Raw genomic sequence first — 18303 nt, forward strand, 5'->3', positions numbered from 1 at the left:
CTAAGTGAAAATCCGTGAGTTGTGGGACAGATTTACGAAGGTGTTCAGGCACCTGGAGATGCAGATGGGTGCCAAGTGGGATTTGTGAATGCTCCTCAGCAAGTTAAGCTGCCAGTGAATGTCCATGGGAGTTAGGCACCTAGCTCCCTTAGGCACTTTTGTAAATCTCAGGTTGGGTGGCAAGGGGCAAGACCACCCTGCCCCTCCCTTTTTGCTAAAAGGGAGGTATGGTCAGATGTCGGCTGTGTGTGTGCTCGCTCGCACTCTCTGTTGCCTCAGCTCTGCGCGCAGGCCGGGCTCCGGGCCCCAGCGTTCCAAGCAGGCGCTTGGGGCGGCAGTTCGAAAGAGGCGGCAGCTCCTCCAGCCGCAGTGGCAAATCAGCGGCAGCTTCTTCCCTTTTGCCATCCGCGGCAGCAGGATTGTTGTTGTGTTTTTTGTTTTTTTTTTTTTTTTTTAACTGCTTAAGGTGGCAAAAACTGTAGAGCCGGCCCTGTCAGCGGAGATAGCAGACCTTGATTGAGCTGCCCAGTAAATCCACAGACACCGTTTTTCAGCAAAGGAACTTGGTCAGGTTTATTACCGACAAAGCACGGTGCTAATGCACCCGGCTCAATGATTCACTAACACCATGTATGCTCGTGACGATGGACTGGGTCAGTGAATGGCGGGACTTTCCAGTCTCCCCTCAGGCAGACCCCAACACAACCTCAGCAATACCTCTTTATACCCCAGTACAAACAAGTTACATATTGCCCCTCTGACGTAGCTATGTGCCACCTCTGACGTATCTGGGTGCCACCCTCTGATGTCCACCCATTGCCTTGTACTTGTTGGTTCGATCAAAACATCTCTATTCATCATGGTGTTATCCTGACCTTATCTTTAGGATGGGTCAGTGTGTTCCTGTTATCTTTTGGGGAATGTTTGGTATCGAGGTGTTCTAGTACCTTTCTGGAATGCTTGTGTATATATTCTTGTGCATAGCACTACTTAAGAATGTGTTTCTGCAATATCAGCCCTGTTCTTGCCAAATTCTGTGAGCAGGGCCTCTTGAGTGTGCCTCTTGCTCACAACTTAACTTTAGCCCAGGCCTCAGACCTTGTACCAGGCCTCTGACACAAGGCCTCAAGTCTCAGGCCCTTTTTCTACTACAGGGTACATGGGGGAGGGACTTGGGAGAAGGTGAGCTCATTAGGGGAAAGGCAGAGAGCCACAACAAGAGGGAAGTATCCTGTGTTGCCAGGGACTGATGGACTGTAACCATTAGGGTTTCTCTGCTTCTGTTCTCTATGGTCTTTGCCTGGCACAGTGAACTAGGACAAAGGGTTCCCTCGGCATTGGAAAAGACTGAAAACACCTGACCAGAAAGACTAAGTGTGCACTGAAGAATCTTCTTATCTGATACCCACAAACCTAGCTGTTCCCAAGTGCTGAGCCAACCCCTGAGGCAGGGAAAGGAGCATTTAGTGCCAGCCCTGGGTGAGTGGCTGGAGTCTGCCTGTCTTCTAGCCTGCTGTTTCAATAGCATACTTCTAGGTGCAGTGGGGGGAGATCACATCTCCTTCACTGCTGCTCTCCATTCCTGTTTCTGCACAGTGGCAGAAAGCAGCAGCATGGCTAGGAGGTGCTAATGTCCTATTAAAATACTGGCACTTCAGAGGTGACTTGGCTGCTATGTGGAGTGGCATGCTATGTTATGCCTTGTGACCCAGGCAACATCAGAACAGTTGTCATACCCCAGAAGCGTGGGAAAGCAGAGCTTAGAGACATTGCATTATGCATCATAGCTACAGAGCTGCTGACTAGCTGAGGAGCTGGCCTGCAACTGCTCCTTGGATGGAGGGGGAGGAACAGAGAGCAGAACCACACGGAGATTAGGGGCTGGGGGGAAGGTACCTTTTGCAGGCAGGAGAGACTTTTGATTTTTTTTTTAAATGCAGGGAGCTGAAAAGGCTGAGTATTTGTGCAGGACCTTTCCCATTGTGTGCGTGTAGCTGCTGTTTGTACATCCAGTCATGCGTATTGAGGGCAAAATGTATCCGCAAGTCTGCAAAGGATGCCTTGAAAGGAATTAGGCTCCTTCTGTATGACCATGGCACTCCACCTCTTCCAGCCTGTGACCATGTTCCATCAGAACATGGGGTTTGTAAGGGACCCATTCCCATCTAGCTACACAGAAAAGGGAGGGGGCTCCTGACTCCCTGAAATCTGGTGGAGAACCACCTATGGACCTGGCCCACATCCCATCTGAATTTGGGAGGTGTTCTCCTTGTTATGGGCTCCTGTTATCCAAGGGAAGCACAGTGGGAAAGTGGCAGGAAGGGGGATGGCTACTAGCTCTTGCCAAGTCAAACAACCCCTTTGGGCCTCTTGGTTATGCTACAGCTCACAACTGTGTCGGAAACACTTTTCAAATGCAGCTGCAGCCTCACAAGCATCTGTGTCTGATGTGGTTACACAGCGTGCTCAGAAACCAACCCATGGAGAGCCTGGGCATAATGTTCTGGTCCAGCGAGCACGGCTGCAAGAGTCCTTGTCCCTGCTTTCAGAGAACATTGCTACCAAAGTGCTAGCAATCATGGCTTTGAAAACCAGTGGCTGGGGCTGCAGATTTGCCACAGCATTTGTTATCAAGAATCACAGGGGAGTGCCGGTAACTTCAGTCAAAAGTGCCTGTGTTACTGAATTTACCACAACTGCTCTCTGATTTTTGCTAACAAATGCCCTCTTCCTCACCGCGCTGAGGGGCAATGATCCACAGCAGCACCCTCCATGCCTGGCACCACAACCTCCAGGTAAGGAGTGGAGGCTAGGGATAGAGAGGGACTGGAGAGTGAGCCCTCCCACACTTGCCCCATAGCAGCGACTCCTGGGTTCTGCGGGGCTAAGCCCAGCGCTGTGCTCTGGGCTTTGCAACCTGGCACGCAGGGCTGCAGTGCTGCTTTGTTTGGCTTTCCTGACTGGCGCTGCCTTCCCAACACAATGGAGGCTGAGGTACTCCACGTCACAGTACCAGGGATGGGGCGCTGGGCCCAGCCCCGTGGGACGCAGAAGTTGCCACTGTGGGGTGAGCCTTGAACAAAGGAAAACGTCAGACAAACGGGACAGTCAGACTGTCTGGGAGTTTTTTCACTCTGCGACAACCTGCAGCCCTGCCAATGTCAAGTCCAGTGCTAGGCTGGCCCCAGTCATGGGGTGGAGAGAGCCTTCCAGGGAAAGGCGCTCAGGACTGCTGCTGAGGCTGCCGGTCTCCACCCCATTAAGTCGACTGTGAGCGTCAACGATGCATCAGTTGTTGTTATATATGGTCCTGAACCGCAGTCACCCACGTCCCCACAGGTTCCAATTCCTACAGCTCCTCGCTCTGCCTGTGCAACGGTCTGCGTGGCAGCCTCTTGGGTTCAGGGGCTCCTAGAACTCACATTTGGATCCACAGTTCAGGCTGCCTTTTCAAATGGAGGCTGGTCCCTGCCCAGCCATGACTCGACACAGACTCTGGTGCAGAAGATTTCTTCAGAAGATGTTCACTGTGCTGTGCATGTTCACGCACACACATGTACATACGGGGCCAGGTGTGTGGACGGGTACATATGGAAGGTGTGTTCACATGTACCTGCTTCATGCCTCTGCCAACTTCTGAATAGATTGTTTTAGTACTTACCCCAGCAGTTAGTGATGACCCACCCATTTTTAAGAGCATAAGAAAACAAATCCAGGAAACTGTTTCTCCAGACAGCTCAGTTTGCTTTCTGAGTCTGGTTCCAAATGCTTGGCCCCTCAGGAGGTGCAGACACAGGGAGATCTCACCCTGACGTCTCCCTACATCAGCTCCAGAGCTGGATGGCACATGTGCAAAGCATCTGGCTGTGTAGGCCCCTCTCTCTCTCCGGAGCTGCTGAAGCCTTTGACATCTGCAGGGTGTTTGCTGCGGCTCAAGGGGAAGGAAGTGGCCAGAGACTGCATCTGAGGCACCAAACAGGTTGGCGTGAACAAACTCTTAGATCGGGCATACAGTGTTTGGGCACTCATTTCCTGCTGGCTCCCTGGCTACTGAGACAAGGCATGCAGCCATCTCGTTAACCCATTGTAGGCTAGAAGGCAGGATTCCCTAGAGGCCACACAGAGGAGCAAAGAGCCAGCATTAGCAGTGAACAATAGGGAGGAATCCTGACACAGAGCGAAGCTGCCCCCAGGCTCCATTATAACCAGGAGCAGATTTGAGTCCATTGGAGTATTGGCAGGAGGGTAACCTGAGCAACAGATTGCAGTAAGAAAGTAAGAAGGTGTCTGATTGTCAGACACACTCCTCAGGAGAGTCACTGCCCCTGTCCCTGAGGATCTGAGTGTGATGTGGGCCTTGAACAATTGCTCCACCCCAGCAACACGTGTCCTACCTCCTCTGCTTGTCAGATCCATATGGATGTGCAAGATGAGCAGCAGCTCTGGGCTCTGTTTCAGCAGTTATGTCTCATGGTGCCAAGTCGCACTGATTACTGCATGTAGCAGAGACTTGGTACATCTGAGCCAGTTGCTAGGATTGGGGGAAAGAGGCAGCTGGCAGTAGCTGCAGCAGTGCATGAGCAGGCAGTGTGAGCATGGAGGACAAGTGGACAGTGGGAGCACAAGTCTGGAGTCCCAGGGAAAATGTGCACCTGTAAAATACTCCAGAGACTCACTCCGGGTATGTCTACACTATGAAATTAGGTCAAATTTATAGAAAGCATTTTTATACAGTCGAGTGTGTGTCCCCACATAAATGCTCTAAGTGCATGTAGTCGGTGGACTGTGTCCACAGTACCGAGGCAACCATCGACTTCCGGAGCTTTGCACTGTGGGTAGCTATCCCACAGTTCCCGCAGTCTCCACCGCCTATTTGAATTCTGGGTAGAAATCCCAGCCCCTGATGGGGCTAAAAGATTGTCGTGGGTGGTTCTGGGTACATATCGACAGGCCCCCGTTCGTTCCCTCCCTCCCTCCGTAAAAGCAAGCAGCAGACAATCGTTTTGCGCCTTTTTCGTGAGTTACCTGTGAAGACGCCATACCACGACAAGCATAGAGCCCGCTCAGCTAACAGTCACCATATGTCTCCTCGGTGCTGGCGGATGTGGTACTGCATTGCTATACAGCAGCAGCTTATTGCCTTTTGGCAGCAGACAGTGCAGTATGACTGGTAGCCGTCGTCAACGTAGTCCTGGGTGCTCTTTTAACCGGGCGCCTGGGCAAACATGGGAGTGACTCAGCCAGGTCATTTCCCTTGTTTCGTCTCTCAGTGATTGAGTCCTACTGGCAGTGCACTGTCTTTTAATCTGCAGCCAGCAGAAGATGATGGCCAGCAATCATACTGCACCATCTTCTGCCGAGCACCCGGGAGGTGACGATGGCTAGTGGTCGTACTGCACAGTCTGCTGCCAGCAAGATGTATAAAGATAGATGAAGTGGCTCAAAACAAGAAATAGACCAGATTTGTTTTGTATTCATTTTCTCCTCCCTCCCTCCCTCTGTGAAATCAATGGCCTGCTAAACCCAGTTTTGAGTTCTGTCCTTGAGGTTTTGAGTTCTAGCCTTGAGGCGGCCATTCAGTTTCTTGCAAAGCCACCCCCTTTGTTGATTTTAATTCCCTGTAAGCCATGTCGTCGGTCACCCCTCCCTCTGTCAGGGCAACAGGAGACAATCATTCCGTGCCTTTTTTCTGTGCAGACGCCATACCACAGCAAGCATGGAGCCCGCTCAGATCACTTTGGCAATTAGGAGCACATTAAACACCACACGCGTTATCCAGCAGTATATGCAGCACCAGAACCTGGCAAAGCGAAACCGGGTGAGTAGGCGATGTCAGTGTGGTTACGAGAGTGATGAGGACATGGACACAGACTTCTCTCAAAGCACGTGCCCTGGCAATGTGGGCATCATGGTGCTAATGGGGCAGGCTCATGTGGTGGAACGCCGATTCTGGGCCCGGGAAACAAGCACAGACTGGTGGGACTGCATAGTCTTGCAGGTCTGGGACGATTCCCAGTGGCTGCGAAACTTTCACATGCAGAAGGGCACTTTCATGGAACTTTGTGACTTGCTTTCTCCTGCCCTGAGGCCCAAGAATACCAAGATGAGAGCAGCCCTCACAGTTGAGAAGCGAGTGGCAATAGCCCTGTGGAAGCTTGCAATGCCAGACAGCTACTGGTCAGTCAGGAATCAATTTGGAGTGGGCAAATCTACTGTGGGGGCTGCAGTGATGCAAGGAGCCAACGCGATCAAAGATCTGCTGATATCAAGGGTACTGACCCTGGGAAATGTGCAGGTCATAGTGGATGGCTTCGCTGCAATGGGATTCCCTAACTGTGGTGGGGCCATAGACAGAACCCGTATCCCTATCTTGGCACCGGAGCACCAAGCCAGCGAGTACATAAACCACAAGGGGTACTTTTCAATAGTGCTGCAAGCACTGGTGGATCACAAGGGACGTTTCACCAACATCAGCGTGGGATGGCCGGGAAAGGTACATGACGCTCGCATCTTCAGGAACTCTGATCTGTTTCAAAAGCTTCAGGAAGGGACTTTCTTCCCAGACCAGAAAATAAACATTGGGGATGTTGAAATACTTATAGTTATTCTTGGGGACCCAGCCTACCCCTTAATGCTATGGCTCATGAAGCCATACATAGGCAGCCTGGAGAGTGTAGGCAGGAGCTGTTCAACTACAGGCTGAACAAGTGCAGAATGGTGGTAGAATGTGCATTTGGATGTTTAAAAGCACGCTGGCGCAGTTTACTGAGTCGGTTAGACCTCAGCGAAACCAATATTCCCACTGTTGTTACTGCTTGCTGTGTGCTCCACAATATCTGTGAGAGTAAGGGGGAGATGTTTATGACTGGGTGGGAGGTTGAGGCAAATTGCCTGGCTGCTGGTTACACACAGCCAGACACCAGGGCGATCAGAAGAGCACAGGAGGGTGTGGTGCGCATCAGAGAAGCTTTGAAAACCAGTTTCATGACTGGCCAGGCTACGGTGTGAAAGTTCTGTTTGTTTCTCCTTGATGAAACCCCCCACCCCTTGGTTCACTCTACTTCCCTGTAAGCTAACCACCCTTCCCACCTCCCTTCGATCACCGCTTGCAGAGGCAATAAAATCATTGTTGCTTCACATTCAGGCATTCTTTATTAATTCATCACACAAATAGGGGGATAATTACCAGGGTAGCCCAGGAAGGGTGGTGGAGGAGGGAAGGACAAGGCCACACAGCACTTTAAAAGTTTAAAACTTATTGGATGCCAGCCTTCTGTTACTTGGCCAATCCTCTGTGGGGGGAGTGGCTGCGTGGCCAGAGGCCCCCCACCATGTTCTTGGGCGTCTGGGTGAGGAGGTTATGGAACTTGGGGAGGAGGGTGGTTGGTTACACAGGGGCTGTAGCAGCAGTCTGTGCTCCTGTTCCCTTTCCTGCAGCTCAACCATATGCTGGAGCATATTAGTTTGATCCTCCAGCAGCCTCAGCATTGAATCCTACCTCCTCTCATCACGCTGCCGCCACCTTTCAGCTTCAGCCCTCTCTTCAGCCCGTCACCTCTCCTCCTGGTCATTTTGTGCTTTCCTGCACTCTGACGTTGTCTGCCTCCATGCATTCGTCTGTTCTCTGTCAGTGTGGGAGGACAGCATGAGCTCAGAGAACATTTCATTGCGAGTGCGTTTTTTTTCGCCTTCTAATCTTCGCTAGCCTCTGGAAAGGAGAAGATCCTGTGATCCTTGAAACACATGCATCTGGTGGAGGGAAAAAAATGGGACAGTAGTATTTAAAAAGACACATTTTATAGAACAATGGGTACACTCTTTCACGGTAAACCTTGCTGTTAACATTACATACATAGCACGTGCTTTTGTTACAAGCTTGCATTTTGCCTCCCCCCACCACGTGGCTAACAGCAGGGAACATTTCTGTTCAGCCATAGGCAAACAGCCTAGCAGGAACGGGCACCTCTGAATGTCCCCTTAAGAAAAGCACCCTATTTCAACCAGGTGACCTGCTTCCTGTTGCCTCCATCTCCATTGAAGGAGTCAAACAACACAGCTGGGGTAGTGGTGGCTGAACCCCCTAAAATGGCATGCAGCTCATCATAGAAGCCACATGTTTGGGGCTCTGACCGGAGTAGCCGTTCGCCTCTCTGGTTTTCTGGTAGGCTTGCCTCAGCTCCTTAAGTTTCACACAGCACTGCTTTGGGTCCCTGTTATGGCCTCTGTCCTTCATGCCCTGGGAGATTTTTCACAAATGTTTTGGCATTTCGAAAACTGGAACGCAGTTCTGATAGCCCAGATTCCTCTCCCCATACAGCAATCAGATCCCATATCTCCCGTTCGGTCCATGCTGGAGCTATTTTGTGATTCTGGGACTCCATCATGATCACCTCTGCTGATGAGCTCCGCATGGTCACCTGCAGCTTGCCACATTGGCCAAACAGGAAATTGAAATTCAAAAGTTCGTGGGCCTTTTCCTGTCTACCTGGTCAGTGCCTCTGAGTTGAGCGCTGTCCAGAGCGGTCACAATGGAGCACTCTGGGATAGCTCCCAGAGGCCAATACTGTCTAATTGCATCCACAGTACCCCAAATTCGACCCAGCAAAACTGATTTCAGCGCTAATCCCCTTGTCGGAGGTGGAGTAAGGAAATAGATTTTAAGAGCCCTTTAAGTCGAAAAAAAGGGCTTCGTCGTGTGGACGGGTGCAGGGTTACATCGATTTAACGCTGCTAAATTCGACCAACGCCTAGTGTAGACCAGGGCTCAGTAGAAATGTGGGTGTGTGTCTCTGATCTGTACCAGGTCCCATTGGCCTCTAAGCACAGTTCTGGGCCCGTCTGTAATGTGCTGCTGTTAAAGCAGGGTATGGTCTCTCACACACACTCACTCACTCACACTTCTCTCTCTCTCTCTCTATTATATCCATAAAACGTGTTTGAAGCAATTCCCCAAAGGAAGCACTTGCACGCTGGATCCTGTGCTGGATTTCACTGTCTATTTTTGTATTTTGAAAAGGTTGGCTACCAAAGTAGCAAAAGTGCTCAACTGTCTCCAAAGTCTGACTCTCGATGGTGATTTGTGGTGGGTCGTATGCAAGGCCTTGAAGCAGGCTGATAGAGCACTGTAATCTTCTCAATATTTAGTGGGAGCCCTAGGCTTCGGTAAACTTTTGCAAGAAAATCCAATGTGGACTGAAGGTCATTCTCAGTGTGCGCGAAGATGGCACAGTCATCTGCATACTGAAGATCAGTAATGGACGCCCTGAAGACTTTAGACTTTGAGCGGAGACGTCAAAGATTAATGAGCCACCCATCCATTCTGTATTGAATGTCAGCTGACCAAAATGACTGCTAAATAGATGGAGAACAGGGTTGGGGCAATAACGCATCCTAGCTTAACCCCGATTTTGATGCTGAAATGTTCTGTCTCAAGGCCATTACAGAGAACCATGGCAGTCATCTGATCTTGGAGAAGCCTTAGCACCTTAAGAAATTTTGGAGGGCAGCCAAATTTGGTCAGCACCTTCCACAGGGCATCACAGTTGATAGAGACAGACTATGACCTATGGCAGGACATCAAGATCCAGGTCTAGAAGACAATTGTTGTTCCTACACTCCTTTATGGAGGTAAAACCTGGGTGATCGATTGACAGCACCTCAGGAGTGTGGAGAGGTACCACCAACAATGCTTCTGGAAAACACTTTGCATCAAGAGGCAAGATTGCTGCGCTAATGCCAGCATCCTCGTTGAAGCCAGTGTCACCAGAATTGAAGCAATGATCCTCATGCACCAACTTCACTGGGCTGGACATTGTGTGCAGATGCCAGAGTCTCACCTCCCAAAAAAAGTCCTCTACTCTCAGCTCACCAATGGTCAGAGATCCCATGGTAGTCAGAGGAAATGCTACGGCAGTTCTCAAACTGTGGGTCAGGATGGGGGGGGGGAGGGATAGCTTAGTGGTTTGAGCATTGGCCTGCTAAACCCAGGATTGTGAGTTCAATCCTTGAGGAGGCCATTTAGGGATCAGGGGCAAAAATTGGGGATTGGTCCTGCTTTGAGCAGGGGGTTAGACTAGATGACCTCCTGAGGTCCCTTCCAACCCTGATATTCTATGACCCCAAAGTGGGTCCCAACCCCTTTTCAATGGGGTCGCCAGGGCTGGTTTGCTGGGGCCCAGGGCCCAAGCCCGAGGGCTTCAGCCCTGGGTGATAGGACTCACATTACAGGTCCCCTGCCTGGGGAGGTGGGGCTTTGGCTTTGCGCATGCCCCCCACACTCCCAGGCTCCTGGGGTCCTGTAGTAACTTTTGTTGTTAAAAGGGGGTTGCGGTGCAATGATGTTTGAGAACCTCTGTGCTACAAAGACACTGAAAATGTATCTTAAGAAAACAGATGTAGGCATCACAAGCTGGGAGGAGCAAGCCACCAACTGACCCCAGTGGCACCATATCTTCCATCAGACAGTGGCCCACTTCAAGGAGAGGCGCCTAGCCCTTGAAGCAGAAAAGAGAGAGAGAGAACTTTCTCCCAGCAGGCTGCTGGCCTGCCACGAAATGTCTGTACTTACTGCGGGCAGATTTGCAGTTTCAGGAGTCCAATTCTGGGTCATGGTAAATCTGTGGTAGAGAACATCCTTGAATTGAGGGATTGCCAATCAATCCTTATGTCCATAGTAGGCTGCTGACCCATTCAGAGGAAAATCTAATCGGAACCCCGCACCCACTTCTCAGTTACATCCCCCGTCACACCGCACAGCCCACATCCCAATGCATACTGCGGTATACATACGTTATCTCATACATCCAGGGTAGTGCTGCCTAGTGAGCAGAGCAATGGACTGGGGGTCAAAATGCCTGGCTACTCTGCCAGAATGTGTCCAGCTCCTGGTGGCAGAAAGCAGTGAGAGGCTAGCAGAGCCCATGAGGGATCATTATTCTGGGAAAAACTTTGGTGATCATGTTGGTACAGCCTTGCCTCCTCAATCAGAATTGGTAGCACGTGGATCTGAGGCCCTCATGAAGATCAAAACATTGTGCATAGCTGACATGTCCTCTCCCTTTGCAGGCCTCTTCGAGCCAATGGATATGATGTATGAGCTAGACAGGAATGTCCAGACAGATCCTTCCCTGACAGAGATGGTGCAGGTGGCCATCAAAATCCTCCAGAGAAACCCCCGAGGATTCTTCCTGCTGGTAGAAGGTGAGAGCCAGGGTCTCCAGACTACCAGGGCCCTGTGAGGCTGAGCTTCCCATCCTAGCTTTTCAGGGCTGGAGCATCCCATGCTGAGGACACGGGCCTGTTACTGGAGGGCTGCTATTGTCTTCTGACCTGAATGTGCCTCTCTGAGAGGGTGATGAAACAGTTCTGGAGTCGAGTGACAGTGGGCAAAACCCACCCCTGTTGCACCCACCATTGCTTCACGAGTCAGGAAAGGAGCTGAGCAAGTTCCCCAGCCATTTGCCCTACAAGGGAACAGATGGAAATTGCTTTGTGGGGAGAGCCTAGTATGTAGGCAATGGGTCCCAGAGCCCACGGCTCCCAAGGGACAGGGAGACCCTGGACATCGGTAAATACCAGCACTGGTCTGATAGTGGTCCACAAACTCCTAGCTTAACTGCATTAGCCTCCCTTTCTAGCATCTGAAGTGCAGGTAATGCTGGCCCCTGATTACACCTTTCAGTCAAGAGAAGTTGGTTTCCTTTGCTGGCCTGGAAGGGGGAGGAATGGAGAGCTTGTGGTGTGGAATATTCACCACATCAGAATCAAGACTCCAGCCCAGCAACTCCCTCCATCCTGAGGGCTCTAGGAGGTAGTACTTATCCCTGCTGTGTGGGTGTTGCTTCTAATAGCGAGTCTGCTGCATGCCCTGGTATCTCACTCAGCGCGTCCCTGGGGAAGCAGCAGGAGGCGACTCGGTTGTGGACGTGACCCTGGAAGTGGCTTGGTAGAAATGATGATGATTTATTTCCCTGGCTCTCTCCCTGTCTGCTCCTTCCATCCCTTCTCCACATAACAGCTCAGACCTATTTTGCCACACTGTAAAGTGGGTAAACGTGGTTTGCGCCTTCCAGTGCAGCACCCGCCACAGGCCAGTGTTGGGACAGGAGAGTGGGCTGGTACTGGCCTGGTGCAGCCAAGAGGAAGGATATTGGACTCCATAGGCCATTGGCCTGGTCCAAGAGCGCAGGCAGGATGGACCAATGGTGTGATCCGTTATTGGTGATTCCCAGGTTTCTTGTCCGACCAGTTCCCTTCTTGCTTTTCCCTTTCCAGGAGGTAGGATCGATCACGGTCACCACGAGGGGAAAGCCAAGCACGCACTGTATGAGACCGTGGAGATGGACACAGCCATAGGCCAGGCTGGTGGCATGACGTCACTGGAGGACACGCTGACCGTAGTCACTGCTGACCACTCCCATGTCTTCACCTTTGGTGGATACACACCCCGCGGCAATCCCATTTTCGGTAAGGGTTTAAGCCATTGGTTCTCCCCACAAGCCGAAGACCCGCCAGTCTCCAAATGGTGGCACCTGGACAGTTATTGCTGGAGAACTGTTTGGCATCGCTGCCTTGCAGGATTGACAAAGCCTTGGCTGGGATGATTATCTGGGGTTGGACTAAATGACCTCTTGAGGTCCCTTCCAACACTGATCTATGATTCTATGATGTCCCTTGAAACAGCAGTGATTGAAATGTGTCCAGTGTCAGAACCAGGGCAAAACCTTTGGCAGCTTTCCTAGACTGTAAGGTCATTACAGTCCTCTAGTCTGACTCCCATGTAATTCAAGCCTGAGAAGTCCCCCAGAGAGTCCTGCATTGCACCTGAGCCCATGGCTTGTGGCTGACCTGGAGTGCATCTGTTTAGAAAGACATCCAATCTCGATATAAAGACCCCAAGTGAAGGGAAAATTTACCACCACCTAGTTATTGGGGATGGATTTCTAATCACGTCATAATATCCAGCTCCTGGATTCCTGAGCCCATGGACTAGAACCAAACCCCAGTTCTGAACACCCTAAAACTCTCTGGGTTTGAGGCCTGGATTTCAGATGTACTGGAGCTCATCTCTACTGCAGCCCAGACTTGCACCATCCACCCCGGGTCGAAACACAGCAGCTGTTTAGCTAGCCCAGCAAAATGCCCTATTTCTCCTTTCTGATGGAGTGGGGGTGGGGGAGTAATCACTTTTCTGATTTAAAACCACTAATTCAGTTTGTCAGGAAATGAGATGCCCAGTCTGGGCCTGCCAGCACAGCTGTGGGTAGGAGCCTTGCAACAGTCGAGATGAACTGGAGCAAGAGGTTTTCAGAGGGGCAGAGTAGAAAAAACGAGGCTTCTTTTGTTAAGAAAATAGAGACCATTTCCCCCCACACACACACTGTAAGGGTTCCAGTTGCACATGAAATGAGTTCACGCTCCAACTCTCTTGCCAAAGGTTCCATGCAGTCAGTGATGACCGAGCCGGTCAGGAGGATCTCAGCTCCACATCTCCAGAAGGCAAGACCTCCAGCAGCATAGCACCATGCTGGGGCATTGGCCCAACAACTCTCTGCCTGCTGCAGCACCTGCACTGCTTGCTACAACACCTTGGGGTTGTCTGGTTGGGTCTCCCATCCAAATGCTGGCCAATGCTGACCCTGCTTAGCCAAGGAGAGCTGATGAGCTTCCAGTGGGGTGGAATGGCTGCATGGGCTATGAGCAGGCTGGACTATAAAAACATCAAACCTTTGACAGTTCTGGCCGCCTCCTGAGTTATTCACCCCCTGAACGCTGGCTGTAGTGACTATTTTTTGTGGCACACTTCCCTTCTCCCCGTTCTCACTTGGGAACTGGAGCTTGGTCTCTTTGATGGGCATGTGATCAGCGCCAGGGTAGCATGAGCAGCACTGGCTGACACTCCAGTCACTGTCCTTGGCTAAAGAGAGGATTGGGGTGAGGGGCTGGAGCAGATAAACTAGGGAATCCTGGAGATATGCCTCCCCAGCAAAAAATACTCTATGGAAAGGGCAGGATTGGAGTCAAGCATGACATCTTCTGTAGAGGAGCAATGGACACCATCCCTCACGCTAACCATGCTCCTCCCCGCGCAGGTCTAGCACCGATGCACAGCGATGTGGATAAAATGCCCTTCACCTCCATCCTGTACGGAAATGGCCCCGGGTACAAAATCGTAGCCGGAGAGAGGGAGAATGTGTCCGCTGTGGATTATGGTGAGTTTGGGGGACTGGCAAGATGGGGATGGGTGGGGGGCACGTGGTAGGGACCAGCTAATGTCACTGGGTTCATGTAAAATTCATTGCTTGTCCCAATCTAATTCCCAGTGAGACAGAGTCCATGTCCTGAACCCACTGCCACTAACGGGCACCACATTGGTGCCCTCAGCAGAAAGGCCGTGGTCTGAGTGGGCCATGGAGACTGAACTCCCTCCCCTCTCAAAGGTGGCCTGTCACATCAGGATGGAAGCTGGGGAGGCCCCTTCTTCAGTGGATAGTGGGTGCCAATCTCCAGCCTGGTGGTCTGACTCCCCAGTCTCTTACAGCTGTTTGTTCTCTCTCTGCAGCTCATGCCAGCTACCAGGCCCAGTCGGCTGTGCCCCTGCGCCAGGAGACCCATGGGGGTGAGGATGTAGCGATCTTTGCCAAGGGCCCCATGGCCCACCTCCTGCATGGAGTCCACGAACAGAACTACATCCCACACGTCATGGCCTATGCCGCCTGCATTGGCCAGAACACAGACCACTGCCGTTCTGGGGCCCACCACAATATAGTGGGGCCTCTGCCCTTCCTCTCCATCCTTGCTTCCATCATCCTCCTCAAATTCTTGTTTTAAGGTCTTTCCCTGAATCAGCTCACTTCCTTCAGTCACAGACCAGGGGTCGCCAGCTGTCTCAAATAGAGATCTTGACCCCATTCAAAGACTGATCTTGGAACCTGTCTCGCCATATGATACGGGATCTTCAGGCTTTAACCACATTGGACATAATACCAAAGCTTTCTATGGCTCTTGCCTCTGGACCCACCTTGCCCCTGAACCAGGGCAGCTGGCCTATGGCCATGAACCACTGTTCAAGATCATTAGGGGTGGGGAACTGAGTGAGGGGCTCAGTTGCTGTTGATGCTGCTGAACGTCCCTTGTGTGGATGCCCTGTACTCCAAGTTGGCTTCAAGAGCTGGAAGTGTTGGGCTGTTTCTATAGCAATAGCCTGGACTGGTTCTGTGAACCCAAAGGCAGAGACACACAGGTTCAGGCTGGGGCAAACTCTCTTGGGTCCAGTTGTTTCATATCTAATAATGTTTTATGCTCCCCTAACCCAAATCAAGCAGTTTTTAAAAAAAAAAATCAGAAGAACCAAACTCACCTATTAGGAAATGTTCTATTCTCCTCCCATGGCTGCTGATTATGTAAATAGAGGCTTCCTCCCCTGGAACCAAAAACCGGATCTAAACTTTTGAGAGAAGTGGCTTTTGGAATCTGAATTTGGCTTCTTCGTTCATCTCTGGTTGATGTTTTCAGACGAACTTTGGGGAATTAGTCACTTAAGTCAGCAGGAATGGGCCACCTAGAGCCGGATCCATAAAGGTATTTAGGCTCCCAAGTCCCTCCAGTTTCAATGGAAGTTAGGAGCCTAAATATCTTTGTGGCTCTGGGCCTCAGCTCCTTTTGAAAATCCGGTCCTCTGTCTGACAGCACAGGAGTGATGCTTCAGACCCTGCACTATGGCATCACTGATGAGACTTTCAGTGGGTCCAAAGGAATCACTCATATTCATAGAATCCTAAGACTGGAAGGGACCTTGTGAGGTCTCTAGTACAGTCCCCTGCACTCATGGCAGGACTAAGTATTATCAGTGGTGTTTGAAGCCAGGGTGATACAATATATGGAGCCCTCTTTGATTCCTCCCTTTAGCCCCCTTGGTGCCAGGCATATTGGGCGCTCCCAGCCTACGCTGGGGTTGCCACGTCTGTCCCAGACCTCGTGCCACAATTCTGATTTGTCTAGGCTCTGCTTTGTTCCTCATGTCTGGCTTGTAGGACACTAAAGGTCTCTGGAGACCATGCTTGTTGGTCACTCCTTGGTGATGCTGTGATGTGAAGATGTGGGGCAAAATGGCACGTCAGGCTAGGAACCCAGGTTGTCAGATCCTGGGTCAGTCAACCCCTCATGTCTTCCAAGCTGGACTGGGAAGGTCCAAGTAAAGGTATTCTTGTGAGATTTTCTACAGCCAGTTAGGCCATGGACAATACCCCCACGATCAACCTTTGCTACCATATTGCAGTCTTGGCCTGAGCTCATCAGTGGGGAGCAGCTGGAGAATAATGTTGGTCAAACTTTTCTTGACCATATTAAAAGGTTGTTTGCAGTGCTGTGGCCATGTTGGTCCCAGGATGTTAGCGAGACAAGCTATCTTCTATTGGACAGAGTTCTGTTGGTGAAAGACACACACTTTTGAGCTGCACAGATCTCTGTGTCATGGCTGGGCTCACTCATCCACCTTGTCTCCTATATAAAAAAAGGTCAATTTTGAGTTTCAGGCTGGGTCATATTTGAACCAAACTGTTTTCCCTGTCTCTGATTGCATCACAGTGTGATGATGCAACAGCCTTAGGAGCCAAAATCCTATTAAAAGTCAATGGGACTTAATTTTTCTAGATACTAGGAGACCAGCATGGCCAAGGCCCCTGCTGATATACAGAAAGAAGTAGGGTGTGTGTGTGTGCGCGCGCGCGCGCGCGCAGGGATAACATTGTCAAAAACACTTATGTGCCTTGAAAGACTAACCATCATTTCTCCTGACAAGTTGATGCAGCAGGTGGAGGGGAATTATTTGCCATGACATGTGGTGATTAGTTTCTGAGGATGCTCATCAGCATGCCCTTAGGAGACCTGAGCTCTTTAATTTATCAAGGTTTTATTCAGCTGTTCAATTTGTCAGTAGGTTTTGTTTTGTTTTTTTTGTTTTTAATAAAGCCTTTTAAAAAAAAATTAACTATTTCAGGCCATAGCGGATTGTTTGAAGAAACTTCAATTCTTGGGGCCAATGAGGCACTGGAAGGACAGCCTCTTTGGGTTTCATTCATAAGAAAACCACTGGCCTGAACGCAGCCACGTGGAAGGAACAGTCAATCCACTTCATAACCTGTGACCTAAGACCGCTGTCTGTATTTCCATAGAAACTGTTGCTATGGGTATTGTCCATGGTGAAAGCAAATCAGCTGTCAGTGATAAATAAATACAAATCTGGGAATGCATCTGGATTGGATTTGCATTGAGGCCTCTTGTTTCAGTGTTTAGTGTGGAGATCTTGTTGTTAAAGCTGCTTGTGGTTTTTCCATAAATGTGCATCAGCTTCTCAGCATAAATCTCTCTGGGCTATAGCAAAATCTGGGTGCAGAACCATAACAGTGGGTGCTGGGCATAACAGAGAGATGGGGCAAGACTTCTCCTCCTCCCACAAAGGGTCCTGGGAAGGCCTCTACAAAACTCCCTGGCTTGGCGTTAAGAGTCAGCGTTGCAGGAAGAAGGTCCCCTGGAGGAACACGGGCCTGTCGGAGGCCTGTTGTGGCAGGTATTCCTGCTTGGGTTTTTTATTGTATTATTATTTAAAATAAATTTGGGCATTCTGTTTTAAACCCCTCCAAACTGGGTCTTGATGTTAAATTAGACACTCTTGCTACTGCCCTGTGCCACAACCCTCTCTTTATTTATTTGTGCTGAAGTGGTGACTAAGAGACCTCGTCATGGACACCATTGTGCTAGGTGCTGTATAAATACAGAACAAAATGATGGTCCCTGTCCCAAGGACCTTCTCTTCCTAGACACTCTTCCCCACTCCATTTCCCCCCCCCCATGTGCCTTCTTTGTTTTCTTGCCCATGTTTAGGGTTGCATTTTGATACATAGAGAAAAGGAGTACTTGTGGCACCTTAGAGACTAACAAATTTATTAAAGCATAAGCTTTCGTGAGCTACAGCTCACTTCATCGGATGCATTTGGTGGAAAAAACAGAGGAGAGATTTATATACACACATAGAGAACATGAAACAATGGGTTTATCATACACACTGTAAGGAGACTTCAGAGTAGCAGCCGTGTTAGTCTGTATTCGCAAAAAGAAAAGGAGTACTTGTGGCACCTTAGAGACTAACAAATTTATTAGAGCATAAGCTTTCGTGAGCTACAGCTCACTTCATCGGATGCATTTGAGCTGTAACTCACGAAAGCTTATGCTCTAATAAATTTGTTTCTAAGGTGCCACAAGTACTCCTTTTCTTTTTAATTATCACTGAGATGTTTTTTGTGGGTG

At 50.2% G+C, this 18303-nt stretch overlaps 1 protein-coding gene across 2 annotated transcripts in view; it reads left to right on the forward strand.

Annotated features, from left to right (window-relative positions):
• ALPL (alkaline phosphatase, biomineralization associated) overlaps nt 1–17249 on the forward strand; it is a 90511-nt gene extending 73262 nt beyond the window's left edge. For both annotated transcript variants that reach the window (XM_038376929.1, XM_038376930.2), the window contains 4 exons: nt 11065–11199; nt 12274–12465; nt 14091–14210; nt 14561–17249. In XM_038376929.1, the coding sequence (XP_038232857.1) occupies nt 11065–11199; nt 12274–12465; nt 14091–14210; nt 14561–14829 (716 nt within the window). In that variant the 3' untranslated portion in view covers nt 14830–17249. The remainder of the gene's footprint in view (nt 1–11064; nt 11200–12273; nt 12466–14090; nt 14211–14560) is intronic.
• Nucleotides 17250–18303: the final 1054 nt, after the last annotated feature.

Source organism: Dermochelys coriacea, chromosome 18 (assembly GCF_009764565.3).
Source record: "Dermochelys coriacea isolate rDerCor1 chromosome 18, rDerCor1.pri.v4, whole genome shotgun sequence".
In the NCBI taxonomy this organism is placed as follows: domain Eukaryota; kingdom Metazoa; phylum Chordata; order Testudines; family Dermochelyidae; genus Dermochelys; species Dermochelys coriacea.